General features: G+C 37.6%; 2 protein-coding genes across 2 annotated transcripts in view; both read right to left on the bottom strand.

Annotated features, from left to right (window-relative positions):
• The window catches only part of OXCT1 (3-oxoacid CoA-transferase 1), an 87,502-nt gene that overhangs the window by 51,249 nt on the left and 21,008 nt on the right, over positions 1-15,245 (bottom strand). The window contains exons 5-7 of the mRNA XM_075740817.1: positions 14,799-14,948; positions 13,072-13,178; positions 8,352-8,412 (exon numbers count right to left, since the gene is read on the bottom strand). Coding sequence (XP_075596932.1) covers positions 8,352-8,412; positions 13,072-13,178; positions 14,799-14,948 — 318 coding nt within the window. The remainder of the gene's footprint in view (positions 1-8,351; positions 8,413-13,071; positions 13,179-14,798; positions 14,949-15,245) is intronic.
• RPL37 (ribosomal protein L37) overlaps positions 1-15,245 on the bottom strand; it is a 350,006-nt gene that overhangs the window by 313,958 nt on the left and 20,803 nt on the right. The gene's annotated exons all lie outside the window — the stretch shown is intronic.

The raw sequence follows: 15,245 nt of genomic DNA, 5'->3' as shown, positions 1-15,245 counted from the left end.
AAAATGGAAGACTAGATGACTTTCAAATAAGCACCAGGAAACTGTTTGGGAGACAGAAATATTTCATGGTCTTCATCCATTCTTTTACCATCCTCTGCAGCCTGAAAAATCAGCACAATTTGAAGTCAAGACACTCTTGGTATCTCAATCCTTTACTTCTCTTTAAATCCTCACTTTCTTCACTCAATAATTCCATTCTATAGCATTTGCAGGGAAGAATGTTGCAAGAGAAGACTAAAATCTGAGCTACAGACTCAATCAATTACTCCAAAATTCTCACTGCAGCAATAGTTAGAAGGCTGTAGCTTTTCAAATCTCAGTATTTTGACCACCCGACATTTTCATGTCAGTAGGAAATTACTCACATTGTGAACTTTTTGTAAGATTTTCAGTTTGAATGTCAAATCTTTCTCATTTTGTACTAGATATCTCCATCAGAGATGTTAATAGCACAGAAAACAAATCACTGCTTTAAGACAAATAAATAAAAGTATATATACATATAAATTTCTTGAATCATGCCTAAAAATCTCTCTGCACAATTTTTTCAGTGATATAATCTTGTCTGATTTAAAATACAAAGATTGATAAGTCATTGATTGATTGATTACAGGGCATAAGAATAATCATTAATTTATTGTATATATTAGTGCATACAATGAAAGGTTAAATCTAGAGTATTTTAAATCCTATTAATTTTCAAATTCTCACGATACAGGACATGAGTACTGTTAATGAAATATACTTCAAATTCACAGTATATCAGGCTTTCTACAAATTGTTATGAAAAGAACCCTAAATTTAGCTTTAGGAGCAGAGGCTTTCCATCAGTTTCCCCAGCACACTGACTTCCTGGCAATCTGCAGTATCTACTGATCAACCATGGACTTGCTTTAGTTTGTTCTTTTTGAATGTCATATTTGCTCTTAACATATGTAACAAGGATAAAAGGATTTTTTTCATTTAAGATTATATTCACATCTGCAATGAACTTCTGAAGCTGAACACTGAGAAAGCTCATGATACTCATTCAAGAAAGTATCAATCTAGAATGGAATAAAATATGAGAGACAGATAGAAGAAAAACAAATTCAAATCTTCCAGCCAATGTTGTGTGTAGGTAAAACTATCTGAGCGGCAGTCAGCAACAATTTGATCTGCTATGAATTTTAACCACTTAACATTCACTGCTCCAGTAATGAAGCGCCAAATCTGAACCCACATAATTAGAGGTTATATATAAAGAAAAGCATCTGTAGGGAAAAGAAAAAAGAAACACTACAAAAAACCCCACAAAAACCCACAAACAAACAAAAAACCACCACAAAACCACATAGCTAAATTAACTATTAAAGAAGTTTACTTCCCTGAAAATCAAAAGCATGTTAACTAAATGTAAAAAGAACTACCTTATGAACTCCCTTCTAGCCCAGTTTATTCCAGTGCTGCTCAAATCATCATAAGGTGGTCTGCACAACAGCTGTAAAAATGTTTTGTTTTTCTGTTCTGTCTTTTAACACACACATGCACACACAAAAGCAAGGAATCAAATACAATGAAGGGAAATAAAAACAACAAAAGAGCATTCAAGTCTGGGGGTGGGCTTCTTTTTGGCAAACTAAAATTATTGTGGCAATGGTGTGCAAATGTTTCTAGCAGCTGCTTTTCCAAGTCAGCACTAGTACTCCCTGGGTTTCAGTTCCAATCCTTCTCTGACTTGCTCTTTAACTTTCTACGGGTGGTGTCATAATAGCCACCAAACTGCTTTTTCTTTTCTGTTTTTGAGATGGCAATGATTGTGATCAAGGTCAAATTCCTACTGCTATTCCAATGATTTCTCCATGCTGGAAAAGTTTAAGGAAAGACTGTGTTAAGAGCTTGAGAATACCTTAATTTCTTTTTAGCCTCCCAAAGGCTTCATCTATCAGGCATTCCTGATATTTTGCTGTTTTCCCTTCTATGCTTTCTAAGGGTTGTGAGCTTGCATTTCATAGTTACTCTCCCACAAGCATTCACTCAAATCTTTTATCTAAGGTTCCTTTGGGAAAGGATATTGTAATGTCTATACTTTATAATTGGCTTATCTAAATTCAGATCCACAAGCATCTCTGATTCAGAATTTAGCCAAAACCCAGGCATGTAAATCCAATCATGCAGTCAAAAGCCCTGACTAACCACCTCGATGTTTAAGACGCAAAGACTTCCATACTTATACTGATCATATATATTTTTATATATATATAACATACATATTTTGCATATATTAGAGTAATATATTATGGCAACTACAATTCTACTGTCCTTGTGCCAAAAGCTGCAGGTAAGGTGGCAGGACTAAACAGCTCAGTGTCCATCCTGTGCCAAATAGGATTCTCAAATAAAACATTCCACCACTGCAGATCCTTGGGACACTCCCTCAGCAACCCCATTCCCTCAGCGCACACAGGAGTCATCACTGAGCAATTAAACAATATTGAGAAAGGCTATAGCAACACAATAGCTCAGTGGTTACAGCATTTGCACAGAACAACCTCAATTCTGCATCCTTCTTGGCCTCAAATCCTCATCTGTGGTTTCCCAGAAACACATCCTTATGCAAAGCCTGTGCTCATCCCAAATCCAGAACCGCCTCCTGTACCAGGGTTCAGTTTCGAGTTCCACAGTTGGGGCATCCAGGTAAAGAAAAAGATTCTTTTAGATTACTTCTCCACTTTACAATTGTACTTACGGGTTTTTTACAGTGAACTGTCACTGTGCAAAAACCTTGAAGAATTCCTCAGAATAGAGTTATGCATCTGAGGAAAGTTTTGCCATTGTTGAAGCACTTGGACAAACAGACATCAAAAACAAAGGTGCATTTTCCAGTTTCCTCAATAAAACATAACACCATGATTTAGCACAGATAACAAGACACAAATAGCTTATTTAAGTCTGTTTCTGTCCCCTAGTGCAGCACAGTTCATTGTACGTGAGATAATGGCGCTCACTGACGTGGCTGTGTTGTTACTAGGCAACCAGAGATAAAATGCAGGGTTTAATGATTTTTATTTAATGCATTTTTATGAGAAAGTATGCTCTCTTTTTTTCCTCCCCTGATATTATTTGAGGTGGAAATGCTGTTTACACACGCAGATATATTTAGCCATCCTCTGCAATCTGAACAAGAAAATTATTCAAACTGGATATTCAAACAGCCAGTCAATAAATATTTCTAAACATATTGACTATTAACACTATCAAATACTTCCATCATGGTAGTGGCTGAGATCTCAAACCACTTCACCAGGGACAAGTATTCAGTATGTATCACAGCAGAGAATAACAATGGCAAGAAAACAGACAACAGCTCAGGGATGTTTGGGGATGTTACGGATATTTATCTACTCTTCATGGCAGAATGCAAGAGCCCAAGCCTGTATCACCCTTCACCTCTCCCGTGCTGTCATGATACCCACACCTGAAAAGGTCACACCATGTTTTCCCCTGTGATTCTGGGCTGCCTGGACTCTCTCCAAAAAAAGAGGTGTCATCACCAAAAGCTGTCCTTCCTGGTGGGACTCTGCTCACAGGAGCCTCTACAGGGAGATGCACATCTTAGGAAGTGTCCTAATATCACAGCCCTTGCCCTAGCAGTCTAGGCATACATCCAGGAGGCCTCCCTGTAACTCTGAGCTGCTACACATTTCATTTCCCATCACACAGTTCAACGAGTCTGTTGAGGGGCCTGACAGCAGTGCTGCCTGCTGAGTTCAGCAGACATGTCCTTCATTCAACAGTGTTGGAAATGTTACCACATTATACAACCACACAAGCCCTCAAGTTTTTTCACATGCCAAGCCCTTCCTCTGCACCTTTACAAGCGCTGGTGACTCATATATAACTTGTGACCACCAAGTTCCTTTTAGATCAGCTGACTTCCTGACTCCTGTCTTTGCAATAGGAGCAGGAAAGTGTTTATACATCTGAAAATCAACTGAAAGCCTCAGGCTTAGTGCGTGCGTGATGGCTCGTGTCCAAACAGAGCTATACCTCTGACTGCATACTTAGGTCCTGCAAGTTTTGCAAGATGAAGTGAGAAACAGATGAACAGAGAGCTTTTTTTTTTTTTAAATGCAACACTGTAGAAGAACTAAAAAACAAACTCTTGCACCATTTCGCTTTCACATGAAGCCAAACTAAATAACGTTAACTAACTATTGTGAATACTGCATTATTTAACATAATTCAAAGGTTAATTTCCAAATTACAGGAATCATGCAATTCAGTTGCAAACTTCTTTTTTGACCCTTAATACTGGTCATCTTTCAATTAAAGTAGAAATTCCACTGGACTCAGCACAGTTGGATCTTTACAGACAGTTATCTGTGCCTCAGCATACTTCCTTATCATGAGTGTTAGCAGGTTCTACTGCCTATCATGCATGTAATGGTCCAAAATATTTGTGCAGGTCATTAAATGCCTCTTGCATTTCATTAGAAGTTTACAATCTATGTATTTCTGATCCCAAAAAGGGTACTGAACAGCTGCTTTTGACCATTTGCTTCATCAAAATAAATAAGGCTGAGGGTCAGACACTAATTTGAAATTTGTTCTAGGGGAATTTTAAAAATCAGTAACTCTCCACAGTGTCACAGACATAACTGGTAACAGTACAGCTTGACATCCTCCTCCTTCAGAAGCCCTTCTATGCACAGCCAGTCTCACTCTCCACAACACAGGAGAGTTTTTAAGCAAGCCATAGCTATCAGTTTGTGGGTTTGTGAGGTGGGGTTTTATTTGTCTCTACTTTTATCCTCCACATCCGCAAATGCTGCCAAGTTCTCCCACCTCTGAATTGTTACAAAAATTGTCTGTCTGTACTTCAGCTAAGAAAGTGAAAAATGCCACACCGACTTAAACTAGAGAACAGCAGCTTTAATACATTACAGAAAAAAGTGTATTTTACTGTGTACGCATGTCAGGAGATTTCACAGCTCCTTGGGTTAAATTAGAAGGACAGGTTAACAAATACAATTGATTCCCAGTGCACTTCCCACTTTCACCAAGTTCACAAATAGCTTGAGATTGGATTTCTAGTAGTTTATATTTTCCTTGGTATGGATCTTACTATGTCAAGTGCCCTTCTGTATTTTTATCAATGATCAGAAACTAAAATAAATCTGGGGAAAGACTAGTGAAATAATAAATCCTAAGAAGGAAGTGGAAGTACCAGACACAACAGGTAAACTGGGTCCACTCAAATATATGTTTCATAACAAAACACAAAGTTAAACATCTGTGATGAAGAAATAAATACCTGCCATACTTACAGAATGTATGTTGGAAAACACTGATTACACTTTTCCTGAAGTATGGCAGAAACAGATCAACAAGGTATAAGCAACTAATGCTGTAGGACTGCCTGTGTAATGATCAGCAAAGAGTACAGGTATGCGAACAAAGCAGCAGCAGGACCAGAGAGTAACTCTACCTTTCAGGTGACATTAGTGGCAGCAGTGTAACAACTACAGCTGAAGACACTCCACTTTTAGCCACATTTGTAAAGTTTCAGAAAAAAACAAAGTGAGAAGGAGACAGACATAAAAAGGATACGACAGCTGAAGAAAATGTTTTACAGTTAGAATCATTAAGAAATCAATCTGTTCATCATATCAACAGCACTGAGAAGTCACTCAGTGGGAAGGAAATGCCAGCTTCAGAAAGGTTTTTAATCTAGCAGAAGAGAGTAAAAGCACTGGATGGAACCTAAAGCCAAACTAATTACAGTAAAAAGACATCTTTATACCAGTGAGGGTGATTAATGACTGGAACAAACAGAAGGATGGGAGGGATGGGTTTTCCATCTCCTGTTTTGTTTGCATCAAGGTAGGATAACTTTCTGATTAAACCTATCTTCCAAAATTCAAGTTATACTCTGATTGAACGTACTTACTGAGCTTAATAGTGACATAAGTGAATGGCCCAGCACCCATCTTTCTAACGTAAAGTTTAACAAATGAAGTTCTGTTCCTGAAAAAGAGATTGCTTCTAAAGGACTGGATAAAACTAGATGTATACAAATAAACAGAAAAGGGAAATAAATAACCCATCAGAGTAGCTACAAGGAACAACAACTCTCTGTGTATTTATAGCATTCATTTTAAAGGAAAAATTTCAGCAACACAAAAATCAGAAACAAAGAGGAATATGCCTGTAATTTTTGCTAGTTACCTGCCTTAGCATGGCGCTTTGTGCTAGACAAGCAGATGTTGGCAGCGTAAGTCTGATTGCATAACCAGTACAAAGATCCATGTTCAAAATTGGGATGGGAACGCCAGACTAAGAAACTACAATCCTGCAAAACCCAATTAATCACTGCATGACTCTGAAGACAAGTCTGACCTGTAGCTAGTTTGATGGAAAGGAGCTGGGATGGCTTCAAATCTCTACTTCTAGGACTGTCTGCTTAAGTTAAGTTAAATGGGTGAAAAACAGAAACAGAGCTGGGAACAGATACCAGAATTCAGAAATCCCTGCTGCCAAAAGAGTATCCAAATTACTACTCTACACAAACTTTTTTCTTCTCCCTGTAAATGGCATTGAGAATTTCACCCTTCAGCCTTGAACAACATTAACTAAGGAGTCAGGCAAAACTCTTTTCAGTTGCATTGGTTCCCTAGCGATTAGCTCTAGACAGCTGCAGGCTGACAACGCTCAGTATTGAGGTGTACTAGATGCCACAGTGAAGTATCTCCTTCCAGTTCTCTGGGTTTGAACGCTTCAATCCAAACACAACAGTCTGAATTCCACTTTGGAAGAAAGACACTTAAAAGTAAGCCAACGAGGCATTGCATTTGGCTAAAAACATCTACTTATCCCACATCTCTGGTTATGCCTCTTCACCCATTAATTTGTCTGTAAAAAACTAGAATTTTCAAGTACTATTAAAGTGCCATCTTGCAAAAAGCTTGTCAGTTTTTAAATGGTATTAAAAATGCCACAAGACTCATGGTGGACACAGTTCACAGCAGATCTACTAAAGACTGTTGAGTGGAATTACAGCAAAAAGGGTGTCACATAATTGCTGCTCACTGACAAGAAAATTCTACCCTATCACATGTGGATAGAAGAGCAGAAAAAGAGAATGAGACGGAATGTAGGTGGAAGGCTTTGATCTACTTAAATCTCTAAATGCCAGACTGTGCAAAGTATGAAGGGCAAGTGACTAGAAGGAAAAGGAATGATGAAAAATTATTTATTTAATTTTTAAATGGAAAAATATTTTAAACCTTTCTGAAAACCAACTGTGAAACTTCATGTACTGTTGTTGAATTGTCACTGTAAGTCCTGTGACAAATTCTGTGGGATTTTTTGCCATAGTTCTGTAAAATGCAAAGAAATAATTCAAGTTCCCAAGTGTATTATCCAGAGATGTCTATATAACAAATATATTTCCCATGTAAGAATTTACAAAAAAAAAAACCACAAGAAATCAACCCCAAAACAAAACCAACCCCTAAACAAAAAAAAAATTCAAAACCACTGAAGAAACACAAGTCTCTTCCATTTAGAATTTACTAGAAATTGTCTAGAAGAGTTTGGCTTGATCTTACTGTTAAACCATATTTAGCTTTTATTAGGCATATAAAAAAAAACCCCACAACTTAGCAGGGAGTGATGAAAAAGCCAATACAGCAGTCTATCTTTTAGATATTCCCATGCCTTAGCAACTCTCCAGTCACCAATATATTGCCAGTGTAGGTTGCTCCATGTTTTTAAATATTAGCATTTTAGACAACAAGGAAAAAGGCCAAAAAGATTGGAAGAAACTTCTAGATTATCTGGTCCATCCTCTTTCCAAGGCATACCCAAAATTTTGTATCTCATTATACACTGATATGTATTTAATTTATTAAATTTTAGAGACCACAACTGTTATAGGTCCATGACTTGCCTAATCTATGTTGTTATGTGCTTATCCTTATTATCAGGAAGTTTTGCGTAAGTTTCATGTGAATTTTCTCAAGCATAGCCTAAGCCTACTGTTTCTTCTTTCATCCACATATTATTTTATTTAACAAATTTGAAGGCTGTTGCTGTGTTTCCCTTTCAAAGACTGATCACAGTGAACACGAAGTCCTGGTCAGGATCAGATGAACAGCAATAAACTGTGGAACTATGGTGAACTACTCAGTAAAACAAAGCATAGTGTTAGGAGTAGGCAATCCAAGGAGACAGGTTAGACCACTGTCCCTAGTATGAAATCTCACAGTGAGTCAAGAAAAGAACAACTCTGTCCCTAGAATACCATGCAAAACAAAGAAGTTCGTTGACTACAGAGGTATAGGGCTTACTATGTTTCAAGTCCTTACCTCTACCACAGTTGTCTTGGCAGCTTTGCACATAGGTTGGTTGAAGTTTCTTGCAGTTTTCCTGCAAAAGAAAATAAAGTGAATAAATATTAAAAGCTGTAATCGTACGAGGAAAGACTTTTCAGAGATAAGGTACTACAAGTATCTCTAGAATATAAATATCACAAATCTTTTTGCCAAATAGCTAGAGGACTATTACAAAAATAGGAGGGAGGAAAAAGTATTATGGAATTGTGTAAGATGCATATGAAATTTAATTATATTTTGCTACATTCGAAAATACTTGTTACAGCTCTTATGACTTTTAAACAGCACATTGTTTAACTGAAATTGGTACGCTACTGTTATCTTCATTTATTAGATCCAAGACCAGCAGCAAGCTAGGCTTTGTACAGTGTGCTTTCCCATTATTTCACTGCACAAAGAATGAAATTAATCTCCACAGGGGGGACAGCACAGGGCCCAACAGCCTCTCAAGTCCCACACGTGCCTTCATAATTCAGACTAGGACTTGGGATAGCACTTTGCAGAGTAGTAAATTTAATTCAGTTCTCTTGATTAAAAAAGCTGTGCCAGTTTTGGCACTTTACTGCAAGACTCTGGCATTCATCCTAAGTATTCCCACGCAGTATTTCTATAACAAGGAAAAAGAACCTCCAGGGTGTAAAAGCAACACATGACATGTATAACCATGCTGGGATCTGCACTGAGATCCTAGCAGACACAAGGAAAAACAAGTCACCTGTGTATACCTCTGTATTTTTCAGAAAGCAAACAAAACTGTGTGGTATAATATTTAAGAAAAATTATGCGTATTTTAGTAAGGTTCCATTGATAGCTTCTCAGCACTTTTCTCTTTTAAAATGTAGAAGTCTTGAAAATTTTTCATCAAAATGCATGAAACTAGTCAAAACTTGCTTTCATCCCATCCCCTTTCTGCAGAAGCATTTTTTTTTTCTAACCATCCTTTTCTCTTCACCCTTTTCTGCGATGACCATGCCTAGTGCTATAGCCATGCTGAACTTTAGGAGGCTGCTGCCACCTCGTGGCTTTGCGGGAGGTAGGGAATTGAAATGACCAAATCCTGAGACGACCATGCAGTTTTAATAGGATTTCTAGTGCAGAGACCTACAGAATCAAAGCTATACCCAAAGACACATGTCTTGAGGAAATCTTGTTTTATTGGCAATTCACAGCAGCTGTGAAGCCTCTAAGAGAGCTACAGAAGGGACAGTATCTTTTGTCCATGGGTTTCCTCTGTGCCTGTGTAAACACAGAATGTAAGAAGAGGAAACCATAAAAAAAAAAAGAAAATGGATTTATATTCTCCTCTTAGTGCATGAATACAATACTAGCTAGTAGTGATTTAGGGAAAACTACCCTAAACTAGGTAGAGTAGAAAATGAGAGGAAAAATAGAGTTACAAAAGCTGAATTAAAATAGCAGGGGAATGGATACATATGGGGCAAGGCAGATGTGAAAACAAAGAATTCAGTATTTCATCCCAAATGACTATTTTTCTGAGCCAAAAAACTTTCTCAAGATCATAGTGGCTGGTCTGCCACTGAAAGAAACTGACATAAAATTATTTTTTACCTAGGGGAAGAAGTTACAAGAAATCCTTTCAATGTCAAATTAAGAGGAGTTAATAGGCTTGATTCTGACCCTATTTATAAAAGCTTATGCAATTTAGAATGTTCTTGGTTTACTACAGTTGTTTCAGAAGCAGCAGCCTGTTCAAGATCAAAGGTCTTTTTTCTAAAGAAAACATCATCTATAAGAAGAAATCCCAGAAACACTATATTTAATTTCCAAAACAGAATGATGTTAGGAATTTGGCGTACGAAATCCAGAAACTAGCTAAGCAAGTTTGCCTTTTTATTTTAAGATAGCTTTCTGGACATCTAGATTCAGCAATGGCTACAGAGTCCATTGTTCCAGCAATGGATTCCTAAGCTGACCCAAAGGCATGACAACAGCTTTTCTCCCAAAGGCAAAAGATAGCAAACTAGTTCACAGCAGACTAAACCAACAAACTACATCCACTACATACCTAATGGTGCAGAGATGAAGGGACACCTCAGATACGACTTGAATTTATGTATTGCAGAACCACTTGAAGCATGAAGTGACCTAACATGACTGTCTGTGACAGCATGGCCTAGACTCAGGTTATCCCTTAAACATCTCTGTTCCCTTGTCAAGAGAGTACTTTAATCAGCACCAAACAGCACCTCCGCTTGTAAAGTTGGGCTAGAACAACTCCAAAGCAGAATGGTACCAGATGAAAAGGGAGGGCAGCCAAAGGAGGTAGAATATCCACAAAAGCTGTGGCACTCCTTGCTGTCGTTCCTAATGAGCAAAGCTCCACAGGAGCTTAAGACCTGGAGACACTCTGTTCTGCTAAGTAGTACTAGTACCTGCATGAGACTAACAAAGCAAAATGCCCATACATGCATCTTTTCAGCTAGCACAGGAAAAAGGTGGGAGGGAGTCATGGATTATTTGTCTTGGCAATGGTGCACTATACTTAAGAAAAATTATCTACTGGGCCACACACAGGTCTTGTTAGGGAAAAGCTGTGGTGCAGAATAGTCCACTCAGCATAAAGATGTCTGGAAGGAAAGCAGCCACAGCATGCTGTATTGAACAAAAGAGCTAGGGGACACGAAGTATCATGTAGAAAACCTTGTTTAAAAAAATTGCTTTCTAAAGCACCCAGTACATTCTGGATCACCAACAGTACAGATTCATGTAAGAGAATAGACAAAAAAACTCATGCTGGCCTGTGGTACAAATAAGTCCACCTAAAGTACATTCTTTAAATTTTAAAAATCTCTTAGCTTGAGGGTGATTAACAGTTTGGCAGACACTTACACCATTCCTATTGTCTCCACAGATACTGGAGTCATGGGAAACACACTATAAATAGTACCACACTGCATGAAAGCAGTGGCAGATGCGAGTAAACAGAGCCTATGTCTACCTAGGCATACCTCAGCAAACAAAAACAGAAGTCATATAATAACAAAAGTATGGAAGGATCCCACTGGCAGTGAATACATACTCAGTATGTAGCACGATGTCAAAAATACATTTTCCTTTTCATCCTGTAGATCACAGAAATATTGCCATTATATTACAATCTATTATAATTTCCTCCTCTATTCTCTTCCACAGACTATGAGATAAGCCTATGTTTCTCTGTTGTAGGCCATGAGGTAATGTGTATCCCATGCAAAACCAGAATGGGTCACTGCTTATTACAAGCAAACGCTTTTAAGCTAGCAATACTATACATGGAATAAGACACTGGATGATGATGTTTCTATCTTTGATTAGCTACATTTGAAAGGAGGAGTCAAGATTTTTAGGTCTTCACTCCAGACGGAAGTAGTATCTAGTATCAATGGTATTGTGTGAATGTGGGAGAGATATGAAGACTTCTGAAAGAAACAGAAGGGAGAGGGAAAGGCATAAAGAGAGACCACGGGACATAAAGGAAGAGGGGGAAAAAAGGGATAACGCAGCCAGTCTGTTTCTGTGGAAAATGAAAGAATTTTTCAGAGATAAGTAAGCATCAGTAGACAGATACAGGGTAAAAGCACAGACAGTAGAGATCAAACAAAGAGAAGCCCAAGGAGGAAGACTGTTTCCTGTATTCCATGTCCTAGAGCCTAAGGAAAGCAGTTTAGTAGCCATCAAATTCATGTGTACACACAAAAGAAAGTCCAGTTTTCAATCAGAAACAATCTTGTCTTGCCAGTAGGCAGGCCAGGATGTCAAGAGTTTGGTCAAATAAAAGATTCTTCCTTAATTTTAAAGTATTTTAATTTATTATTATATCTGTAAGATATATAGATAAAAATTTATGTGAATACATGTGTATATATACATATATACACAAAAAATATTACTTTAACACTATAATTTTATCTGCATATTTTTCAGTCGCTTTTTCAACTCCTTGTTTGTTTTAATACATACAAAGATAGACTGCATCATTCGGCATCTTCTTGTAGTAAACTGCAACTGATTACCATAACACTTACCTTTTCGTCTGATAGCCATAAAACAAACAAATAAAAACCAGACATTAAACATCAGCAAACCTCTCCTGCTTCAGTTCAGGACAAACCAGAGCACAAATACAGCAGCTCAAATAAATGATGTTATCACTAGTGCAATATCCAAACTTTTCACTACAAAAGATGTTTAAATTCATATGATGCCTCTCCCTACAACACCAAGATCAAATTGACTTTAAACATGCTTTTCTGGGGACAGAATCAAGTCTTCCCATCACTGACTGGCCAGGAGACTGACTCAGCTCCCTTCTCTTCTGACATACATGAACCTGCACTTCTTGGGTCAGCCTTCAATTGCACAAGGAAAAGGACCCAAACTAACATAAAAATTGAAATGAACAGAATGTCACCATATTTCTCCACAGTCATCATAATGACTTTGGTGTGCTATGTCTCATTTTTAACTCCCAATGTTTTATATCACAGCTATGTTTGAATTCTCAAAAGTCATTAGGAAAAGCAATTATATTTTGTTTTTTATAGCAGTATAACTTGACAGTAGGGAAAGGCAATATGAAAGAAAGTTAAATCAGTAAAACATTATTTTGCCATCACACAGGAGACAGGACTCTCTTTCTCTTTCATTTTCTGAACCATTAAAGAATCTTTTCCCACTGGTAAACAAGTTATACCTGAAAATTATGTTTCCTGCACGATCAGCCTTCCATGCCTTCACAAGAGCAAAATCTCCTGTAATCGACTTCTCCAGAATAAAGTGACGCCCATCAAACTCTCGTACCTACAGAGAAAAACACACTACTGAGATGCAGGTTTCTTCAAACAGATCTCCCATGTAGTATTTATTTTATGGGGTTAATTTTACAGACTATTGTATTTAGACTTCTTTTTGTACTACATAAAGTTTCATCTGAAAAACTGTAGCTCAACTGTATAATAACAGAGAAGCATGGAAAGGCTGTAAACCCCAGTTTCATCACAGCATCTCTGTTGACTGAAACAGAATGAGAATCAGATCCATACTCTTGCTGCTCCATCTACTGGAATGAGACATGCTTTTTCCTGCACATCTACCAGCTAACCAAAAACTGAAGTGCTAAAGGAGAACTGTTGAAAAAGTTCATAATCACTGCTCACCACCAGAAACTCCAAATCTAAAATGAAGTGGATTTGAGACAGAATACTCAAATCACATCATCTGACAGGCTAAATTTCATTTGGTTTTCTCTGCATTTATGATGAATATTTGTAATGATATTGAAGCCCGAATATGTAACTGACAAACAGCTAGTGTTTTAAACCTATATAGAACCATGAAATAGCATTTCTCATAACAATACAGAAGGTTAGAGTATATGCAAATACTACTTGAGAGCTATTTAAAATTTCTGAGAGGGGGAAGAAGTATGACAAAAGTGTATCTGAAGCCAGTTTTTTGGTCCTGTAAAAGGAGATCTAAGCTTTTATAAAATGACACTTACATTCAGAATGGATTTGAAGAATGGATTTGATCAAATCATGCTAGTCATGTTATTATTCCCCCAAAAGACTGAGAAGAGTAAAAGACACTTTTCCACAAATGTTAAAATTGGAAGAAAAATGTTATCAAAATTATAAGCTATTTAATAAACAAAACACTCCTTCAAATGGTAAAAAATCATAATGACATACTCAGTAAGAAAATAAAGAAAAAAAAAGACAAAGTTAATGATTGGATACTGAAAATAGCCATGTATAAAATATATGAAAACCATTTTTTGTAATTACCTTTACCCCAGAGACATTCTTGAGGTAGAATTTAATGCTGTTTGCAGCCTAACTGAAACATACAGCATTAGCCCCATCCATTTCTTCAAGTACAGTTATGGCACTGAGACATCTCTTCCCTTCTCCAAATTCTACATCCAATTTCAATATGAAGCCCTTGTTTCTCACTTGGAAGCCACATTCTTTTTATTTGTTTGCAATTTGAAATACTCAGACTAAATTGCATTTCAGTTGTTGACAAATGCGTTTCCTGAGATTTTGTGTCGAGTTAAAGCTTCATGTACAGCTTCAGGGCTACTTACTCCAACAGAACAAGATTTTCTTTGAATATGCAGTGAATCTGGTCAGAGAACTATCAAGTGAAGAGTAATTCAGCAAGGTAGATTTATACCTGGACCAGTTTTTGATGCTAAGTCACCCTAAAGCTCTAAAAACTTTTCTAACACATCACAGAGGACAGAAGTGAGCAGTCAGAGGAAAAGTAATGTGTCTGGTACCACAGCCATCCTGTTAATCCAATATACCAAGGTCAAACTTGGCCAGGAGGTGCTTAAGCTACTGTTTATCTTGGATACACATAAGAAATTCAGTTTTCAAAGCAGAAGGCTTCCTAATTAACAAACTGATGTCTTACCTCTCTTGGCTGGCTAGCAATGGCAACGGTGCCATCTGTATTGTATTTGATAGGCGCACCCCCTTCCTGCACCAGCGTCCCATAGCCAGTACTGGTGTAAAAAGCTGGGATTCCCGCTCCTCCTGCTCTAATACGTTCAGCGAGCGTACCCTATGGGAAAACACATTTAAGAACCAGTAATTTGGGAACAACAAATCAAACTTTGATGAATGGCTTGCATGAACTTATTTTTACATCTTGTCATTTGGAGCTTTTTCTTCTGACTCAGCAGACCATCACATCTATTTCTTCCTCTTCTTTTAGCTGTCCTTTGCAAGATTGGCACTGGATATGGCAAGACCCACATACTGGACATGATGCACACAGTCACAAATTGCTCAAGAGCACACCGTCACAACTCACTGTCAACGCCCGAGCCACAGCACTTTGCTGTGCCTCCTCTCCTTT

Source organism: Balearica regulorum, chromosome Z (assembly GCF_011004875.1).
Source record: "Balearica regulorum gibbericeps isolate bBalReg1 chromosome Z, bBalReg1.pri, whole genome shotgun sequence".
Classification (NCBI taxonomy): Eukaryota; Metazoa; Chordata; class Aves; order Gruiformes; family Gruidae; genus Balearica; species Balearica regulorum.
This window is presented reverse-complemented; position numbering and strand designations above follow the sequence as displayed.